The sequence below is a fragment of the Myotis lucifugus genome, unplaced genomic scaffold (genome assembly GCF_000147115.1).
Source record: "Myotis lucifugus unplaced genomic scaffold, Myoluc2.0 scaffold_466, whole genome shotgun sequence".
In the NCBI taxonomy this organism is placed as follows: domain Eukaryota; kingdom Metazoa; phylum Chordata; class Mammalia; order Chiroptera; family Vespertilionidae; genus Myotis; species Myotis lucifugus.
In genome coordinates this window covers 176,863-198,759 of record NW_005871514.1, presented here as the reverse complement: position 1 = coordinate 198,759, position 21,897 = coordinate 176,863, and the positions used below count along the sequence as shown (strand labels likewise).

General features: G+C 52.1%; 1 protein-coding gene across 1 annotated transcript in view; it reads right to left on the bottom strand.

Annotated features, from left to right (window-relative positions):
- LOC102437343 (disheveled-associated activator of morphogenesis 2) overlaps positions 1-21,897 on the bottom strand; it is an 80,835-nt gene that overhangs the window by 19,048 nt on the left and 39,890 nt on the right. The window contains exon 2 of the mRNA XM_014445601.2: positions 1,786-2,011. Within this exon, the coding sequence (XP_014301087.1) occupies positions 1,786-1,953 (168 nt within the window). The 5' untranslated portion in view covers positions 1,954-2,011. The remainder of the gene's footprint in view (positions 1-1,785; positions 2,012-21,897) is intronic.

Sequence of the window (21,897 nt, the reverse complement as noted above, 5' to 3'; positions counted from 1 at the left end):
GGGGCTGGGCACCAGAAAGATCAAGCCCTGACTAGAAGCCTAGAACTTTCAGCCTCGCCTAACAAACTCCAGAAGGAGGAGAGGGGTGGGAGATTGAGCTAAAACTTGATCATGACATGATGAAATTGCCATAAAAGTCCCTAAATGGCAGGGCTCGGAGCCTCCAGGGTGTTGAACCCATTCAGACGCTGGGAGGGTGCTGCACCCCAAAGTCCACAGGGACAGAGGCTCCTGTGCTAGGGACAGAGGCTCACTGTCCTTACCCTGCTGGGCCTTACTCTATGCACCCCTTCATCGCTGGTATTCTTCATAACATCCCTTATAAACTGGCATTAGTAAGAAAAGTGTTTCCCTGAGTTCTATGGGCCATTCAACAAATTACTGAACCTGAAGTGGGGATGGTGGAAACCCCCAATTTGTAGCCAAGTCGAACAGCAGTGTGGGTAACCTGGGAACCCACTAGCTGTGATTGGTGTATGAAGTGGGGAGCAGTCTTGTGGGCTGAGCCCTCAACCCATGGGGTCTGTGCTAATTCTGGGTAGCTAGTGTCAGAAACGAGTTAAACTGTGGGACACCCGCTGGTGTCCACAGAGAACTGGAATTGCTTGGTGTGGGAACCCACACGTGGTGGCAGCAACATTCTGAGTGAAAACAGATCTTAGCGGCGCTGACTAACGCATCGGGCTCCACGTGTTAGTCCACACTAGGAAACGCTTGCTCTCTCCCAACCTCGCCCTATCCTGAGAGAAGGGCATAAATTAAGGCAGCCACGAGTATCCTAAACCGGATATGATGAGGAGGGCGGGCAACGTTTTCACATAACCTTCATGTTCTCGTCTGATAGCGTCCTGTTATTTTAAGGGCTAGATGGCCTTAATCAGATACGTCTATTATTGAATGCAAGTATGATATCTCATTCCGAATCACACAGCATCATCTCTATATTGGTCAACCAGGAGCATGAGTGATCTGGAGCTCACGGTAGGTAGATAGGCTCCAGTAGATGGGCTTGTGCCTGTCACTCTGCCCTACGGCAGGGCTCATGTCTGAATCCTGGGTACAGGTCCTACATCCCTGGTCTGGGCTTGCCTGGGCCTGCAGGCGATCTCACCAGCACACCTCCCATGAGCGGAATCATGCTTCTTTCCTGCTCTGCCCCTTTGTGGTAGAGGAGAAGTTTCTCACACACAGCGGTTCCCACAAAGGCACACTGCTATTGCTCTGGTCCAGGTGGCATCAGAGAGAAGGGCTGATGCCAGTGTGAATGGCAGGGCTGCTGCCTCCCTAAGGCTGGGCGTGGGATACAGTCATCCCCGGCCCCAGGCAGCTCCAGGTGCCATGCAGGCATCCCCATCTCCATATTTCTAGCCAGTCATCACTGGGGTGCCCAGTGTCTGCCTACAGAATCCCACCCTGCCTCTTCTTCCTGTGCCTGGGGTAAAAGGATCAGGGAAATCCAAGATCAGAGAGAAGGTCAGGTTCGGATGCTCTCACTGCCTCATTTCACAAAAACCTGGACCTGCTCTTTCCACGGTGGCCTAACTGCTGTCCGTTAGATCTAGAAGCCAAAGCAGAAATGAGGTAGGTCCGCTCTTCTGGGGATGCATTGCCTGGTGAGTGGTCTGCTGCTCCCACACAGCTCGGGGGTCCTGGGGGCCCACCTCAGCACCACGCAGAGCTTCAGAGGTTATGATCCCAGCACACAGGCCCCTGCCCTCTGTCTTGCTCTGCCTGCTCCAGCCACTCCCCTCCTCGTTGCCATCACCTTCCCAGCCCCTCACTCACCACCAGCTCTGCGAAGCGGACGTTGAGCTCCTCCGTGTTTGGGATGGGACCGGAGAACTCCAGGTACTGCAGAGGGTTATTGTCCCGGAGGTTGATCTCAGGGAGGTCGCTGCCCCCAAAGCAGCACAGGAAGCCCAGGCCATGGCGACTCCTCTTGCGGGGGGCCATGGTCACTGCAGGCCAGGGGGACAGTCAACAGGCGGGTGCCCTAGGTCCTCATCGTGATCTGAGTAGGGGAGCAGAGAGCACAGAGGGTCAGACATGGCAGCCAGGTGGGCGGGGACAGTGGTCCCTCTGCCCCCGTAACTTCTTTGTTCAACTGTCAGGAGCCCTCAACCCAACAGCCAAGCATTTCTCTGGCTCCTTCTACCTGGAGGCATTTCCTCCTCATCTCACCATCCCAGTGTTTCCTGACACACATTTGCAGATTCCTTCTCTGTGCCTCTAGGGAAGAGGATGGGTGTAGTCCCACACTGGACTCTCAGGAGGTCAGAGATGGCCCTCATCTTGCCTCTCCCATCACGTCAGGGAATCCTATTCCCTGATGTTGGCAGACTCACACCCAGCAGGGCTCACTCACTCATTTCATTCATCCTGGGGTTTGGGGATACCTAGTTTAAAGGTTTCATCCAACGGGGAGGGAAGGGTTAAGGTATTTAAAGTATTGGTTTTTAGCTGCTTCTTCTGGATTTAGGTCATGAACAGAATGATCAGAACATGTCCATGGTCTTTACTCACATCATTCCTAAAAATGCTGAACACAGCAAGGATACAAACAGACCTAGATGGGAATGGCAAAGGACTAGTCCACTCTCAGGGAACAGTCCTCCAACCAGCTCTTGATCCACAAACCACGTCGTTACCCAGCCCTTTCCTGTAAGGGCACCGGAGGAGACGCTCCCTGAAGTCTGGTGGAACTGAGCTAAGCCTGACCTAAGGCATTCCTTTGGCCCAAGCCCTAGAACCTGATCAAGAAAAAATAAGTGAAATGTGGCATAACCTGTTCCTAGTAAAGGCAAGGTAACTTCTGGAGAGCATTGCTCTGTCTCCTAAGCCCTAACCATTTCACTACTAACTTAGCCATCTGATCTGGCCTCTCATATAAGTCATAATGCATTTTAATTGTCATCCTGGAGCTTTTATATTTCTTTATAAACTTTGTGACAGGATAGCCTCAAACAGCATATACCCAAGGCTGCCTGTGTTGTGGGTTGTCTACTATGTATTTACATATTGGCTCAGCACAGCCACAGTGAAGACAGGGCCATGCTTCCTGCTTCTTTGACCACCTCCCCCCAATTTCTATAGCTAATAAAATGCCTTGCACTTAATGTTCAAAAAATATTTTGTGGTCAATTGAAAAACAACCAACCTGTGTTTTCACAGGAGGAAAGGGGTCCTTATCAATCGGTCAAGAAATCATGATTGAGCCCTAACTAACTGGTTTGGCTCAGTGGATAGAGCGTCGGCCTGCGGACTGAAGGGTCCCAGGGCATGTACCTTGGTTGCGGGCACATCCCCAGTAGAGGATGTGCAGGAGGCAGCTGATTGATGTTTCTCTCTCATCGATGTTTCTAACTCTCTATCCCTCTCCCTTCCTCTCTGTAAAAAAAATCAATAAAATATATTTTAAAAAAAGAAATCATGATTAAAATCTCTGACTTCTAGTCATTGATAAGCGAACTGGAACACTTGTAGGAAACAAGGGAACAATCTTGAAATTGGGAGTAGAGAAAGCAGCAGGCAGGCTAACACAGCAATCCTGGTACATGGTGGCAAACCCGGAATAGGTGGCACTGAGGAAAACAAGAGAGCAAGGGAGGCCATAGGACTTGTCAGCCAAGAGTGGATGAGACAAAGCCCTGGTCCCTGACTCTCAGGCTTGGTAAAGCAACAATTCTGCAGGCAGATGGGGTGGACTACCCTGGGAGTCCCCTGCCCGTTGTCAAGTTTGGGATGATGAGGCAGAGTACAGACCAGGTCCCCTTTTTTCCACCAGCCTTCAAAATGAAGCTTCAGCCGGCGGGCAAGACTGCTCTGCTCAGGGCACAGAGCTTAGGCAGGAAAGAGGCCATGGTGAGGCTGGGTTGATGGCATGATGGGGTTCGGGGAGAGATGAGCTGATGTCTGGGAGGACCTGTGAACTCTTTTCTGCATTCACCGCCTCAACTTCTTCTCGCTCCCCCAGTCTTCTTTCTTGTCCTTCTTTGCCCTTCACCCCCTGAGCCAGGCTTTGCCAGGAGGAAGCAGGGGTGGGGGGCTGGGCAGGCATACAGCTAGCATACCCTGTTAGTCTTACACCAGCTGTTTACAGCTGTGACTTCTCTGATTAGTTGGTGCCATGCCATACCTTAAATATATATTTTGGTTATTGGTTAATTCTCACCTGTAAATATATTTTTCATTGCTTTTCAGAGACAGTGGAAATGAGGGAAGGAGAGGAAGGGAGATAGGAGAGAAAGAGAGACATTGATATGAGAGAGACACATAGATTGGCTGCCTCCGGTATGTGCCCCAACTGGGCTCAGGGATTGAACCTGGAACCCAGGTATGTGCCTTTGACTGGGAATCGAACCTGTGATCCTTCAGTGCGTGAAACACTGACCATGGCTTTCCTTAAATATTTTTAATGTCTCCCCTGAGTATAAGGAGTGATGGGGAGGGGAGTGGCCTCAGGAGGAAGGAGGAAGTAGACCCAGAGAAGGGCCTGCACACCCAGGGGAACGCTGTATATCTGCCCCTTTAAGGGGAGGCCAGTTTGACAGCTGCTGAGTATGTTTCTATTTCTGAGGACGTCCTCCTCCCCATGAATCCCTCTTTAAGTTTGTTGCTGCCTCTCTTTCTTAGGGACACATCGAAGCATCCAAAACTAAAGCCACAGACATTCAGCTGGAAATTATCTAGCTTCATGGAGAGATCAGAAAACTACAGTTCAAAGAAGAAATATCTTATCTGGGTCTCACAGGTGAAGGACAGAGCTGGGATTGAACCCCAGTGTTCAGGCTGTTGTCGGACTTACCACACCAGAGCTTGCCTTCCCGCATCAATGGCCCTTTGGCCCACGGCTCCAGCCCCTAGTAGCCTCCCCCACTAGAGAAGACCAATCTCCACAGCTTAGTTTAGAAAGAGCTCCAGTGTCAAAGGTCTCCTCTAGACCAGGAAAGGGTCATGAAGATTCCAAAGGCCACCTGATTTTCTTCCATCAGGAGCAACAGCTTCCACCTGCCATCACCCCGAGTTCCCATCAACCCCTGCTGTAACCCCTCCTCCACCTGAACAGAGTCTTCGAAGTGGGAGGAACTGGGATTTGACCCCTGGCTGGTGACCCTGAGTATGTTTCATGAGGTCTTTACCTCTCAGAACCTCAGGTTTCTCAATTGTGACACCGAGATAATAATGATAGCATCTTCCCCACTGGGTTTTGGTGAAGAGAAAAGGAGGTAACATAAATGAGATGCCTGGATCACACTGGGCCCTCACTGCTGCTGCAGCTTCAATGGCATCATCACAGCAAGGTGACTGCCCGACCCAGAGCCTCAGCCAGGAGCCCTTCTCCAGACGTGGATGGGCCACCAAGCCGGGCATCGTAGAAACAAGCCCAGTCAGATTTAAGCCACCTGGCTTAACCTCTGGTAACTGGGACGTCTGACCCAGAGGATCTGACTTCTCCTCAGGCTCTGAGCTACCTCCAGATGGAAAGGTAAACCCTTGCACTCACCCTGGGCAGGGAGGAGGGAAGGTGGAGGTGACCAGAGAGTCATTTCTGCAAAACCCCTTTACAAAGACGGGCAATGGAGGTCCCCACGTTAGAAAAGTATGAGAAGCAATGTAGAAAAACAGGTAGCAACAATGGAACAAAATCCAGTGGACTTGAACTTGGGCCAGAGGGATTTAACCTGCTCCCACCACCAGCCACCTTTCTCTCCATGGAAACTTCCCCGATACCAACAGCTCCATGTCCTCCCTATCCTGTCTCCTTGCCCATCCCTTTCTTCTCCTGTGGGGACAAGGTCTTCCAGGACTGTTAGTCCCTAAACACAGACCAACCAGCACCCTAAGGCAACAAAACATCTGGTCACCACCAGTTAGCCCTCCTGTGACTGTCAGGGGCCTCCTCCAGCCTCGGGCTCCTGCCAGACTTCCCCTCCTTACTGCCATCCTTCCACATTGTGGAGAACACAGATGTCCTCTATTCAGGAGACCAGAGCTTGTTACCAGTCAGCTGTGGGGCAGGGGGTCATGGTGTTATCCTAGCTGGGCCTCAGTTTCCTCTCGGTGCAGTGGCAGGGTTGGACTGAAGAACTCCCAGAGCCCAGTCAGCCCTGACCTTTCACACTGTCTGATTCGATCTCATTCCCAAAGATTCCCCAGGGCTCTCAGCCTCCACTGCGTGCTCCTCCCACATTCCGCCCGAGCCAGGAAGCACTTCCTATTGCGTGAGTGCAGTGCTCCCATTTGGTCTGGAAAGATGAAAATCCTAACCCTTACCCTCAAACCCTAGCCCCCAGGCCCTCTACGCACCAGTTTTTGCATTAATTAGGACTTCAAAAGCCCTGTATCATCAGTGCTTATTCTTAACTCATAACTAAAAGCAGAATAATATTTTTACAACTGGGACTTTGGTATATTCCACACACTGGGTTATATCTACATTTTATCCCCACCACAACTCTCTGAGATAGGTGGCATCATTTTAAAGAAGTTAGTGAAAGAAACAAGAAAAACCTGCTGTTCAGAGAAGTTAAGTAACTTGCCTCAAAACACACAGCTAGTTATGGCATAGGTAGGCTTCAAACACATGACTTTGACTCTAAAGCTATAAACCACTAAGCCAGTGGTTCTCAACCTTCCTAATGCCGTGACCCTTTAATACAGTTCCTCATGTTGTGGTGACCCCCAATTTCATTGTTACAAATTGAACATAATTGAAGCATAGTGATTAATCACAAAAACAATATGTAATTATATATGTGTTTTCCGATGGTCTTAGGCAAGACCTCTGTGAAAGGGTTGTTCGACCCCTAAAGGGGTTGTGACCCACAGGTTGAGAACCGCTGCACTAAGCCATAGGGCACATGTCAAAGGAATGTCCATATCTTAGACTTGCTCAGAGCTTTCTCAAGAGTTCTATAGGTCCCAACTCAATCACTCGTAACTGAGTATTTCTATGAGCTGGGCCAGGTGTTTGCCTATCTCTGAGGTCTCATTTCAGCTTTGTGATGTTCCTTGTGAGGTGGTTATTGCTATTATCCCTCCCTACAGATGATAATCATGAGGCTCCAGAAGCTGTCACATGGCTTGTCACAACACCAGCTGCTAAGAGACAGAGCTAAAACTCACAACTAAATATTCTGACTCCAACAAATAAAATATAAAAATAAATAAATAAATATTCTGACTCCAAGTTCAGTGCTCCTATCACATGACCAAAGCTGACTCATAAACCCTCCCTTTATCTCTTGGGACCAACAGAGTGGCTTTAGAGTATTCAAGTTGCCTTCCCCTGCCCCCTGTCCCAAGCCCCACACATGGGGGTAACAGGGCAAGGATATGCTACTGTGTCTCTCCTTGGCCACTTCCAAATGCCTGCTAGGAGCTAGGCACTGTGCTGACAATGTAGTGTGTAATCTCACTTAGTCCCTGAAACTCTCCAAGAACATGACTCTACCTTCTTACTGATGATGACATCAAGACTCCCAAAGGTCAGGCAACTTGGCCCACAACCACATCCTATGGGTGAAGGACCGGATTTTGAGGACAGTGGTGGTCACTTGAACACACGTGGTTTTTTTTTTGGTTTTTTTTTTAAATATATATTTTATTGATTTTTTTACAGAGAGGAAGGGAGAGGGAGAGGGATAGCAAGTTAGAAACATCGATGAGAGAGAAACATCGATTCAGCTGCCTCTTGCACGCCCCCTACTGGGGATGTGCCCGCAACCCAGGTACATGCCCTTGACCGGAATCGAACCTGGGACCCTTGAGTCCGCAGGCCGACGCTCTATCTGCTGAGCCAAACCAGCTAGGGCTTTTTCTCTCTCTTTTTTTTTTTTTTGCACACACGTGGTTTTAACCAGCTTCTAGCCTGTGTGCTAGACACGGACCTGGGTGGTGATAACTAAACGAGGTTCGGTCCTTCTCCTCAAGGAGGTCTCTCCTAGTGTAGGAGCCAGGGAGGCAAGGGAGTCAACACAAGGGCTAGAGAGACACGTGCGGTGGCAGCACTGAGAAAGGGGACCTGGTTTAGCCCAGGGAAGGTGTCCAGAAGAAGATGATATTGAGCTAGTCTGAGCTAGTCTTGAAAGAGATGAGAGAATTAAGGGTGGAAAAGGCATTCCAGGCAAGGGGAACAGCAAAAGCAAAGGCAAGGAGGCAGAAACAGCATGTTGTGCGTGAGGCCAGAGTTCTGACCAGCGGCCTATTATTTTGTGGCTAAATTAATAGGCAAAGGGAATAGATAGGGGATACCAGTACCTTGGTTTGGCAGTATAGCTCAGGCATTCTGGGGAGCCTGCTCCTTTGCCCTCCTCACCACCATGTCCCCTGGAGCCTGGATCTTGGAATGGGGCCCAGAGCTACTGCATGGAACATAAGGAAAGCAAACAACTTCCTGTTTCACAGGCAGGCGATTCCGCCCTATATGCTGACCCACATACACCACTGGAGGCCACCTAGGAAATGGGCCCAGGCCCAGCTTACCCGGGACCTGGCTCCCCAAGGAAGAGTCTATGCTTTTCCATCTTGAGCCTCTGCCCACTTTCTCCCCCCTTGCCCACCTACACCTCGCCCGCTACCACCTCAAGCCTCTGAAGACCATCTCCTCATGCTTTGGGGGCTGCAAACAGGCTTGAGATCCCTCATAACTCTATCTACACACACACTTCCAACCTGAAGTTGAATTACCAGCACCCAACTCTACCCACAAACTTGGTTGGTTCTGTTCAACTGCCAGCAGCTCTAACTCTGTGGCTTCAGACAAGTTACTTGGCCTCTCTAAGTAACTCAGCAGGAAAATGGGGAAATAATAACAGCACATTCTGCATAGGGTGTCATGAGGACTACATTAGTTAGTATTTGTAAAGCACTTAGAAAGTGCCTAGTAATGGGAAACACTATGAATAGCTCCGTGCATACACCACTGTTATAATTATGAAGATACCTGAAAGTTGACTGTCTATATTACAGAAAGCTCTCGACATGAGTGAATGTTACATATTATTACAGGGCCCAAATCCAGTCCAGGGCCTGTGTTTGCAAATACAGTCTTATTGGAACACAGCACACCCACCATTTAAGTATCACCCATGGCTACCATCATGCGCCAGAGACCCCGTGGCCCACAAAGCCAAAAGCATTCACTCCCTGGCCCTTTACAGAAAGCTTGCCCATCACTGTGTTAGGTTGAATTACATGGAGCTGACAGTATTCAATTATGTTTAATCTACAAAATCATTAATTTCATATGGTTCAACTTAGTGTATCAAACAGGCTAATCACGTGTCCTCACCCATTAAAACGGGAGGGTTGTGTTCTAAATCCAGTGATTCTAATCATAACAAAGTTATAATTATCATTTTGGAACACCTACCATGTTCAAGGTTTACACTGAACTTTCACCGCACTCCTGCAGGGTAAATATGAGTATCAACACCCTCATCCAACCGCCCACTTTTACAGATGAAAAATGTGAGGTTCAGAAAGATGCAGAGTGTAAAGCGAGGACTCAAAACGGGTCTCCAGACCCCACATCTACCACACTGTCCCCACTCAGTGCTGAGCGGTTGCTGGGAGTGAGATCCATCTGAGTAGGATAAGAAAAGAAAGCACGAAGACATCCCATCGCCCACTTCTCTGCGGGACCATCTCCCAGACAGGGCTTGGCCACAGGTTGTCACTTCCCTCTCAACCTCAGGACAAGGGAGTGTGAACCTCAGGCAGGGCTGGGAAGGGGCGGGGAGCACTTTCAAAAATAATCAAGCGCTCTTTCCAGGACCGGGGAGCTATTTTTAGCAGCCACCTAAATTATGGCTTTCCCCTCTGCTCTGGGAAAGACACAGAAAGCAAAAGTCAACTCTCTCAGCCCCATCCGCTCTGTGCAGGCTGCCCTGTCGAGTGGGAAGCACAGAGAAGGGGAGAAAGGGAAGGAGAGAAAGGGGTATTTTGCCGGGAAAAGGAAACTGAAAATTCCCCAAATTGGCATTTCTCTGACTTGGGGTGAATGTGAAGTTAGGGATTTTCCAATTGGCTTCTCATTTTGAAAAATGATGAAGAGAATATAGGTTTCTTTGTCTCACTGGGGCAGAAAACAAGCAGATACTAGCTCCCCAAGGCCATGGTCAAGCTTCCATCCATCCATCCATCCTTCCATCCATCAATCCATCCTCCTACCCCCTGAGTGACTGCCAGGTACAAAGCAATTTCCTGGGCGTCTCAGATGAACCAAACCTCATATCCTATCCTCACCAGGCTGGCAGTCTTGTGGGGGAGGAACATGCATAAACAACTAGGATGCACGGGAGGGAGGAGGTGTGGTCCAGGCCTGGACCGCAGGGAGGATAAGGGTGACTTCTGGCTGGTGATCTGGAACAGTCTCCACAGGAAATGGCACTGAAGCTGGGTCACAGAGGAAGAGAGAATACTGGCACATGCCAGCGTGCAGGGGTGTCCAAGAAAGCATTCACCAGGTATACCAGAAGGTATACCAGAGCGTCTGGCATCAAGAAAGCCCTGAGACGAGTGAGAGGTGAAGGGACGTGGTTTTCCCAGGCTGGAAGGCAGGGCTCAGAGAGGGGCATGGGAAACAAGGTTGGGCTGGACAAAGCCAGGCCCCCATGCCAGCTGAGGAGGAGCTGCTGAAAGATGGGTGGGTGTGGTTTGCTGGATGATTAGTTGGTTGCTCTTAGTGAAAAGAGAGAGTTTGTGAGGCCTGGTGAGAGCTGGCATTTGGGTGGACAATTCCAGTGGCCCGTAGAGGGTGGACTACAGGAGAGACAGAGAGAGGGGAAGAGGTAGGAGGCAGCTCTCTCCAGCTGAATGAGAGCTAATGAGGCCCTGAATCGCTGAGAACGGAGAGGAGGGGTCAGATGCCGGGGATGTCACGGAGGGTGTGCCCGCACGTGTGTGAGCAGACGAGGGGCTTTGGCATGACATGTACTGGGCACAGAGAACAGGACCTGGGCTGAGCAGGAGAGGGAGAGCTGGGAGCTCTTTGGATAACAGCTGTGAAGTAAAGGAGAAGAAGGAATTTCAACACCAAGTCTGCTACCCATCAGAGCCAGAGGGGCTCCTGGCCAAAGGGAAACCACCCTCTAGCTTCCCCTCCTCCATCACACAGATAAGGCTCCAGGGAAGAGGGCCCATAGCTGCTGTCTGTGTACCCTGCCTGGACTCGCCCCAGTGCCCAGCACGCTGAGAACTCAAACCCCGGTGGAGTGGGGAGGAGCGGAGCGTCCTACCGTCCACTCCTGCTGGTCCTCTTCTCCCAGAGTCCTAGGACAAAGGCATGCTGTCACTCCTGAGGGCAGGACCCAGGTGCTATTAGGGGAGGCTAGCCCTGGGACCCAGGTGGGCCTGTGCGCATGGTAAATGCTGGACTCGGGCTGTCTTTCCAGACATGGTGCCCTCATGCAGTCCTGCCAGTCCCCTCAGCATCCTGCATTCACACCTGAGAAGGCCCCACAGGTGCCTCTGGGCCGGGCTGGACATAAATCCTGGATCGGACCACAGTCATATCCCATCTCTCCTGGTGGGCAGAGTGGGGCAGGGCAGGGACTGGGAGAGGGGGAAGGGAATCTGAGTTGGCTCCTGGAAGGCAAATGTGATTGAAAAGCAGACCCAAGGTGACCCCTCACCTGCCCCTCACTCTTGTCCATATAATTTCATGTTCATTCATTCATTCTACCAAATATTTGTTGAGCACCTAAGTGCCATGTGAAGAGCTGGAAAAAGACAATGGTAAACAAGAGTTCGGTTTGGTGGGGTAGGGAAACAATTAAATACATCTAATGAAGTGTGCATACCGTGATGATAGGGGAAGTGCAAACGCTTGAGTCTGAGGAACGTTTGCAGAACTGTATGCCCAATGGGGGTCGCATTCCACCCTGGGCCCCCGGCTCATACAGAGGGTTAGAGGAGCATTTACGGGGGGAGGGTGCTGGGCATAATCAGAGATGCCATCAGAGTCAGGACCAGATGTCCAACCCAGGGTCACAAGACTGAAAACACCAAAACATGAGGCTTGGTTAATAGGGACTGATTAGAGAGAGACACACACAATGATCTTTGGGTTCCTGGAGTTTGGGGTTATTTTTCTGACACTGTTCCAGATTTTCCCAAATTTCTTACCATGGGCATTTATTACTTTCATGAGAAAACAATGCTTTAAAAGATGAACCACCTTAGGCTAAAGATGAGAAGACCTCATCTTAGGATTGAGTCCCAACTCTGCCCTAGCAGGCCACCTGGACAAGAGAGGAATGACCTTGGACAAGAGAGGAATGACCTTGGACAAGAGAGGAATGACCTTGGACAAGAGAGCATACTTTCTTGAGCCTCGCTTGTAAGTGAGCAGGTCAAACCACATGCTCCCTGGATTTTCTCCCACCCAACACTGGGCTCCGGGCCACAGAACATTCGAGGTGCTACATGCTGCTGGCTGAATGAACCATACCCCCTGAGCTCCCTTCGTTCACCATTCATTCCCTGGTTCAATCACTTAACCCCTAAGCACTTGCTCCACAACTGGTATTGCTCTTGATGCTGGGGGTCCAAGAGCAAACCATCAGGTGATGGTTTCAGAGGTCCACACATAGGTTAAACTTATTGAATTATGTATTTTAATTATGTAAGGCTTGTTATATATCAACTAGAGGCCCAATGCACGAAATTCGTGCAAGGAGCTAAGCTCCTGCCGCCATGGCAGCTGCCTTGGTCCCCTCCACAGTGGCAGCTGCCTCAGCCCCCACTGCCGTGGCTTTGTCCAGAAGGTCATCTGGTCTAATTAGCATATTGCACTTTTATTATTATAGATAATATTTTTAAGTGAAATTGCTAGAAGCCCGGTGCACAAAAATTTGTGCACTGGCGGCAGGGGGGGGGGGTCCCTCAGCCCAACCTGTGCCCTCTCACAGTCTGGGACCCCTCAGGAGATAACCACCTGTTGGCTTAGGCCCGCTCCCCTGGTGGCAGATGGCACGCCCAATCCCGCGGTGTCTGCCCCATCTCCCATGGTTGCAAATGGCAGGCTCGGGTCCCGCGCTGAGGGGGGCGACGGCTGGGGATCGTGCTGCCGCCAGCCCCAGGCAGGGCGGCGCAGCGGGATCTGCCTTCAGTATGCAAATTAGCCGCCATCTTTGTTGGTGGTTAATTTGCATATCGCGCTGATTAGCCAATGGGAGGCGTAGCGAAGGTATGGTCAATTACCATGTTTGTCTATTATTAGATAGGATTATAGTCCAATTAAGTCGTTAACAACAAACAAAACAGGTCTATTCATAGCTTCACAATATCAAGCCACCAAGGGCTCAGGCTCCCTTCTAGAAGATTTCTAATGTTATAAGCTACTTTGCAGATTCTAGAAAAGACCGCCTGGGAGTGAGGGGATGTAGAACATGGAATCCCTACAGGCCAAGCCTCAGCCCATCTGGTTTCATCTTCTGGGAGGAAGGAGTGCAAAGAGTGTATGCTTTCATATTAAGCCTGTGGCTAAATGACTTAGTACCCATGAGCCTCCTCTCCCTCATGGACACATGGACAGCAATGCCCACCTCCCAGGGCTGCCATGAGCACCAAATGAAGGGCAAATATTAGGCAGCCAGCATAGCACCAGCACATTGCAAGTCCTCCAACTGAGTTCCCTCTTCCTCTCCCACCCCAGGCTGCTTAGAGTGATGGCTAAGGTGCAGGGCTCAGCCCAGGAAAGCAGGAGAGGAGCTGAGGGGCTCTGGGAGCTGAGTGAGGATGGAGTTAGAAGCACACACAGGACAGACCTGTTTCTATCTGGATGTCTCTGGGGATAGGGCTCAATGACAGCAGCCCAGGGCATCCAGGTGGATAAAAATAGGGCTCTCACTGCCAGGGTTACAGTCCTGAAATTTGTCAGAGGCAGAGAAGATGGCCAAGGGAGTCGAGAATGGGACCATGAGGTAGAGTTCTCAGGACAAGGCATCAGGAGGGATGGGATTTGGGTGGGGTTGGGGAGGGACCTGATCCATGAAGAGTGGACAAGCAAGTGTGGGAGATGCTCAGTAAAGGGCTGAGGGGGAGGGAGAAGAGAAGAAATGAATGCAAGTTAGCACGTGAGAGGATGTGACTCTGTGGGTGCAGAAGTATGCGTGTAGGGGTGGTTGCATGTGTCATGTATGCGCATATGGTTTGTGTGTATTTTTGTGTGTATGGGGTATGGTGTGCATGCATAGGTGGTGTGTGTATATGTGTGTTCATCTCCAGGAAACAAATACACCTGATTCCACTGACTTTCCAGTCTCAGCAGAAAGAGGATCCAGCCAGTTCCTCAAAGTAGATGAGCAGAGGAAACTAATGCTGCTCCAAAGCAGCCCCCACTTCAATTTCGAATTAGCCCGCCTGTAGGTCATAAAGGGGTCACCCAAGCCTGATATTTAGAAAGTGTCACTGTGGGGAGTGCAGTGTCTCATCATCATGGCCCCATGAGCCTCTGCCTGGGAGCAGAGACCTACTCAAAGGACGCTGTACCTGTCATGGGCCAGAGTCCGAGGTGACATGTGTCATCTCATCTAATCTCAAGACAATCAAGTGAGGTCAGGATCTTTGACCGATGAGGACCCAGAGGTTCAAAACCAGGAGATGACACCCAAACTCGGGCTCTTTCGTATAAGACACCCTGATTGCTGCCCAATTTAGATTCTGCTCTGGATGTGTGTACACAGGCACGGGTGCATGTGTGCACATGGGTTTGTGTGTGTCCAGCAGATGCAACTGGGTTCCCTTGGGTTATGTTATAACAGGGCACACACTCCCCCTGCCTCTATCTGAAATTCTCCTGTTGACTTTAGCTGCTTCCCCAACCAGCCTGAGATGGAAAAATAAAAACAAATAATGTGTCTCCGAACTATTCCGTGCCCCACACTTTACAAGCTAGATGTTCAATACATTTCCAGAAAGAAGGATACTGACTCACATTTACTACCCGCTAGGCCGGGCTCAGCGTTTCACGTTTTTTATTTCAGTTAATCACCCCGACATCCTGCAAAGATGGTATTATGATCTGCATTTTCATATCTAGGGATATTAAGGCTTAGAGAAGATAAGAACTCGGCCAGTTAGTCAAGTTCATAAAATACATGACCCTGGGTCTGAATGATTCCAGATCTCAGATAGCTTCCCCTGAAGAGAGGAGAGGAGGAGGCAGCAACCTCCCCCTGCACAGAGATGAGAGGAGGAGGCAGCAAGGCTCCCCCTGCACAGAGAGGAGAGGAAGAGGCAGCATCATGGTAAATGTGGTGAATATAGGGGCCCCCACAGCCATGTCAGCCTCCTGCAGAGGCCCATCCCTCCCCACCTCCCCTCCTAGTGCTCTAGGAATAATCTAGTCAAGCCAAGCCCTGCCCTGAGGCAGACAGCACCAGGCCGGTCACCTTACCACACACACTGAGTCACAGAAAGGTCCAGGCTGTGCCATCCTCAGGGCCAGCCTCCCGGGCGTGTGGACTGGGGGCCTTCAGAAGGACCCCGCTTGGGTTTAGGCTCTGCTATCACCATCGTAAAATCTTTAATTACTTTGGAACAAAGAGCCCTGCATTTTCACTTTGCACCGGGCCCCACAAACCATGCAGCTGGCGCTGCCCATCTCCCCAGGCAGCCAGCGCAGGCCGACTTTCCCAGGAAGGGCAGCCCCGCAGCCACTCCCTGTGTGTTTCCAAAAATGTGAGCCACAGTCCCGGAATGGAGGGACGGAACAGAGACCAGTTTCTTTAATCGGGGGTGGCTTCCTGCCCGAATGGCCTGGGTGGGCAACTCAGCAAGGCTGGGCTGTGTCCCATCCTCGCCTCCCCTCCTTCTCCCCCTCCCCCTCCACTCCAGCTCTGGGTTTCTGAGCACTTTGTGGTCCTCACTCCTCCCTCAGAGCACCACTGCCCGAGAGACTGAAATTCCTGGAGGGCCTGACACTTTGGCTTTTATCTCCAGCTCCCCGACAGGGCTTTTTCCGCAGACACAGCAGGAACTTGATAAGAGCCTTGGATTGGATTAAATCAATGGCAGTTATTTCCTGAATTCTTGACTCTGTCTGTTATAAGACATAGCGCAAAGGTTGTATGTCCTTCTGCAAGGGAATGTGTGACTTTGGAATAAAGTGAAGAATGGCTCTGCTTGCTCTACATTTGGGTTCACAACATTATCCTGCACCCAGGCCCATGCCATGCCCACCTCGGCTCCCCACTCCTCCGCTCCATCCCCTGCAGATCCTGCCTCCTCCAAACAGCCTTCCGGACCACCCTAATCTACCCGAATCCTCCCAAATAAACTCAGAGCGCTTGTGTTCTGTTTATAAGATACTTGGTCATGTACTACTTCATTACACTTCAGGTTATTTTTTTTTAATGTATTTTTATGGATTTCAGAGACCAAGGGGGAGAGAGAGAGAGAAACATCAATGATGAGAGAAAATCATTGATTGGCTGCCTCCTGCACACCCCCTACTGGGGATCGAGCCCGCAAACTGGCCATGTGCCTTGGCTGGAATCGAACCTGGGACCCTTCAGTCCACAGGCCGACACTCTATCCACTGAGCCAAGCTGGCTAGGGTTAGGGTTATTTCTTTATTCATTTACCAGTATATCCACTGAAGTAAAATGAACAGCCTCAGGGCCCATGAGGACAGCTCCTGGCCCAGCGCCATGCATGCAGCAGGTCCTCTTCCCGAATGAAGGCCCTCTAATGGCAGTGGGTGGGGGTGGGGTTGGGGGCGGGGGGAAGAGAGAGAAGAGAAAGTTGAGTCCCCAGAAATAAATTTTATGGCAAACCCAATGAACTTCACCTCTTCTCTTCTCCAAAGTCCACTGGAGGTCAAAGGCCTCTAGACCTTGGGCAGACACCCTCAAGAGGTGTCTCAAGTGACACTCAGGAGGAGGCAAAGGCATGCTCCTTTACGAACTGGCACGGCTCAATCGGTTCAATCAGAGCTTGGCATTCCCAGACAAACCCAGGCCGTCTGCATTTCTGTCTGTCCCTACCTGCCCCCCCTTCCTGCGAGCGAAAGGCCGGCTGCAGGTAGAAGGCGGAGGGTTTCTTTGTCCCTCTGTGCTCCCAGGAAGGGGTGTTTCCTCAGAGGAGAGGAGACCTGATCGCCAGGACATCAGACCGCAGGAGCTGGACTTCCTCTGGGAGCCGGCTGTCCCTCCAGTAGCCCCAAGCCCTGGGGGAAGTCCTGCTCCCATTTCTAAATCCTTTCTTTGACCCTGACTTCCCTGCAAGCTCCACCAATTCTCTCCCCTGAAGGGCTTTATCTAGCCAGCAGGGCACCTCACTTTCTCGGCTCAGGTGCCTCCTCAGTGCCCAGTAATTGAGGCCCATGACCTACCTCGCCCTGGCATCTCCCTTCTGGGCATCCCTTCCTTCCACCCGGTCACCCTCCAGAGCCAGTTTCTTAGTTCTCCCTCTTCCCGGTGTTTCAGAACAATGTGCGATCCCACCCAGCTGTCCCGATGCTCCAAGCTCCCTCTTCCTCTTTGATTTCCACCAGCTGGGCCACTCTGCCTGGCACAGCCTCTCCCTGCCTGTCCCCATTCTCCTGGGCACTCCCCTGGCAAGCCTTACCCTTTTCTGCAGCCGCGACTGGGCACCCTCCCGAGCAGCCTGCTTTTCTCCCATCATCAAACATCAGGCAGCACAGCTATTGCTTCCTGAATTACAGCCACTCTGACCGCGTGTGACCTCCCTGTGCTCGGGGACAGTGTCCCAGGGTTCCACAGTAACCCGTGTCCAGCACAGAGCCCGTACCCAGTAGATGCGCCCGGGCTCTGGCACGGTCCACCTCTCAGACCTCTGCCCTTCTCCTTCTTCTCCTTCTCCTTCCAAGCCCACCGTCCATCCTCGTGTGGCAGGCTACCTGGGCAATGCTCACTCCACACCCTCCTCCCCCACCTCCAGCTCCACCCTCCAACTCTCCGCCTCTCCTTCAGATGTGCACACAGCTCCCACCGGCTCCTCTCACCGCCTCCACCCTCACTGCCTCCACTGCCTCCCCTCAGACCACCCCTGCCTTCTGCTGCCAATGACACCACAATCCTGAGGCTCCAAACGGCAGGCCACTGACTCTTCCTTGAGCACTGCTACCCGGCAAGCACTTATGTGATTATCTCCTTCAATTCTCACCGCAATCCTGACAAGTGGGGAGTAGCATCTGATTTTACGACGAGGAAATGGAGGCTCCGAGAAGCAAAGTGACCTGCACAGTCCCAGCACATGGCTGCGCTGGTCAGAGGCAGGTTCTACAGACCATCCAAAGCCCCTCGTTCCCAGCACGCACTGTCTCTCCTTCACTCTATAAACCATCATCAGCTTCCATGCCCGGTCCACTCCTCAGAAATGCTTCCTGTGGGCGTCCTGTGCTCCTGTGTGGACGCTCCGGCCCCACACAGACACGCAGGGCACGGCCGTGTGGTCATAGCGGCAGGAGCTGGATGCGGCTCCCAGCAGACACGGTGCTGACCTCGCCTGGCGCTCACTCGCTGAGCTAGCTGGGATGTCCTCCGAGCTGGAACCCTCTCCAAAGAGCACCTCCTTTTCCACTGGTTAGGATGACCTCCAGCCCAGGCTGAGACTGACCCTTTCTTCTGGGCTCCATCTGCACCCGTCCACTCCTCCTCTTGGCCTCAGGCCAAACTCATCTGCAAGCTCCCTGCTCAGATCCTATGCTGGTTCCCAGCTCCCCTCCCTCAAGTCAGCTCTTCATTTCCCTCTCTCACGCATCGGATCTCCAGCAGCACCTCCCCAGCAGCTCATCAACCCACCCCCGCCACCCCCACAGCTGCAGGCCCTGCACTCAGAGCTCCCGGGTCAGCAGATCTCCAGCAAGGATCCAGGAATCTGCGATTTAACAAGTGTGGTGGGTCCATCCATAAACCTTCCTCTTCTTGCTCGAGTTCAGCACCAGTTCAGGAACAGACGCATGGAGCACACAGATGGAGGTCACCTGATTGGCCACGTTCCTGAAAAGCTGGGCGAGTGTGTGGTTTTTTATCTCCAGAGGAATGGACTTCCTGATGCCCCACTCACGAGGGACGTCAGCTCCCAGGCCCAGGCATCGGCACAGGAGGGTCCCGTCGGCCTCCTGTCCTCTCACCACACCTGTGCCCACCTTTTCCTCCAGTTGCCCCTTCTTTCCGGACTTGTGATCAAATCCCCCCAGTTCCCACACCTGGCTGCACAGGGGCCTCACAGGGCATTCTGAAAAATATCAATGCCTAGACCCAAATCAGAACCAATCAAGCCAGAATCTCTAGGTGGGCAGGGGGAGCCAACAGGCTTGCCCAGGATTATCCTGGTTTTAAAAAGTCCCACATCCCAGGGACCTCTTGGTCCTGGGAAAACTGGAACAGTCCCCCTCCTGGGCTCTGGCATTTGTCAATCTCTCCAGGTGATTCTAATGTTCAGTCAAGCTTGCAAGATACGTGACTACATCGGGGCCCAGAGATGCCTCCGCCCACCCACCGACTCCCCAAGCATCCCTACAGCTGGAGCCCCTGCCTTTGGTTCCCTTTAGCTCAGGTGACCTCAGCAGGTGTCCCTGCACCAGCAGCATCAGCGTCACCTGGGGACACATTAAAAAAAAAGGTAGAGCCGATTCTAAATCATTTTCTCTTCTCTCCGCTACAATAGATCCCGTTCCAGTCCTCACCAGCACCATCCACATTCGCTGCGTTGAGAGAAGTGGGGTTAAGGAGCTAACTGTCAGAGAGGAGCTTGGTGGTGAAGGAGGTTGGAGGCTGGGAGGCCAGGCCCCGGGGAGGTGTTCAGAGGGGGCTTGTTTTTGACTCAGATGCAACAAACTGAGCACCAAATCGCTGGCTTATTTCTGCCATCTCATGAAATTCAGCACGAACTCTGTCGAGTATATGATGTTTGGGCTTTTCCGGGGGGGGGGGGGAGGAGGGGGGGGGGGGTTCTACATAAAAGCTCCCTGTTTTTGCTTGAGTTCAGAAACAGACACATGAGGCACCCAGATAGAGGTCACCTTATCGGCCACGTCCCTGAAAAGCTGTGGGAGTGCGTGGCTTCATATCTCCGGCCAAAAGGACTTCCTCGTGCCCCACTCAGGAGAGAGGCCAGCGCCCAGGCCCAGGCATCGGCACAGGAGGGTGCCTGTGGGCCTCCCCACAGAAGCAGGCTCCTGACCTCCTCACCCGGAGCTGGCCAGATGCACCCGCCCTGCAGGGGCAGGTCCCAGAGAGCAGAGGGAGGCCCAGCTCATAACTTCCCCCAGAGTCACTGTGAGAGCCGCCTCGTCTCTTCCCGGGAGGAAGTGATGGGGAGGGAGAGGCCTGAGTGTGAGCAGCCGGAGTTCTCTACCCAACGCACACTGCAGCCACTCAGACCCCGATGCCACCCTCAGAGACGCTGGCCTGGCCTGGGGAGGGAGCCGGCACTGATAGTTTGCAAAAAACCCCAGTGACACTAAGGTGCCATCAAGATCAAGTAACCACTCTTGGGAGCTCCTCTCCCGGAGACACAAAGCCAGGGCTGTCCCCTTTAAGGCCGTGGTTTTGTTCCTATTTCGTAACCAGAAGCCGGTGCTCGGGAACCCTGAGCACCTCACCCTATGCCCAGAGCCCGTAAACAGAACTGTCCGACTGCGTCATGGCACCTTGCTTCGAGTCTCAGTCAGACTTGGAGGTTTTCAGCCAGGCTGAAGCCTGATCAGTGAAGCCAGCAGTTCTAGGACCTCCTAGAGCAGTGGTTCTCAACCTTCCTAATGTCGCGACCCTTTAATACAGTTCCTCATGTTGTGGTGACCCCCCATTTCATTGTTACAAATTGAACATAATTAAAGCATAGTGATTAATCACAAAAACAATATGTAATTATATATGTGTTTTTCCGATGGTCTTAGGTGACCCCTGTGAAAGGGTTGTTCGACCCCCCCAAAGGGGTCACGACCCACAGGTTGAGAACCGCTGTCCTAGAGGGTCTGTTAAAATGCAGCTTGCTGGGCCCCACCCCGAGTTTCTGATTCAGAGAGAGGGCTGTGTAGCTGTGGGAGGAGCCCAGGCTTCGGGGCGAGGCAGATCTGGGTTCCAGCCACGGCTTTGCCACCACCTGGCAGGGGGGCCTGGCCTGGTTCACTCAACCTCTCTGAGGCTCAGTTTCTTCATTTGTCAGGTAGAGGTCACGGGAGTCATGAGCTCACGTGTTTCTTGTGAGTTGAATGGAGACATGCAAAGCACCCAGTGTGGGGCATGGCGCACAGTAGGGACGGGGATAAACTGTAGATATCCACTGTTATTTGCAGGCGTTGTTATTTAGGGAAGGCTTCTCTGAAAAGCTTGGGAGGAGGTTTGGATACAGGCGAGCACAAGAGAGAATGAGCCAAGAGCTGAAGGCTGCAGGGAGGGAGCCAGGTCGGAGCAGAAGCCAGTGCACAGAAGTGGGGACGCTGGATTGTGTGCGGAGGTGGGGTCTGCTGCAGATCTGGCGGGAGAGGGGCTGGGAGTCAGGCACCCGAAATAGAACGGCCTCCTCCCCACGCTCCCAATTTGCTCCCCCTCCTCCCCGTCTCCCTGGGCCACTCTCCACATGCCTCTGTCCAGACTCATTTATTAGAACCGCCCCCCCCTCCACACCCCCACCCCTGCTCTAGGGACTCAAGGAATCTTAGCAATGTGTCCAACTCGAAGCGCTGGAGGAAAAGCAGCGAAGGAAAAGGGAAAGGCCTCTCTCTGGGCCTGTGGTTCATGTGACTTCCTAGTCTTCCTCTCCCACAAGTGATGCCATTCGGAGCCAGCATCTGGTTAGAAGTATCCGCACCGAGAGGGGCACCCACAGCCTGCCCCCACCACCCAACCATGAGCCCTCTTTGCCAATGCCTGCCCCTCCCCCTTTCATAACTCGACTCCATGCTTATCTCCCAGGTCTTCC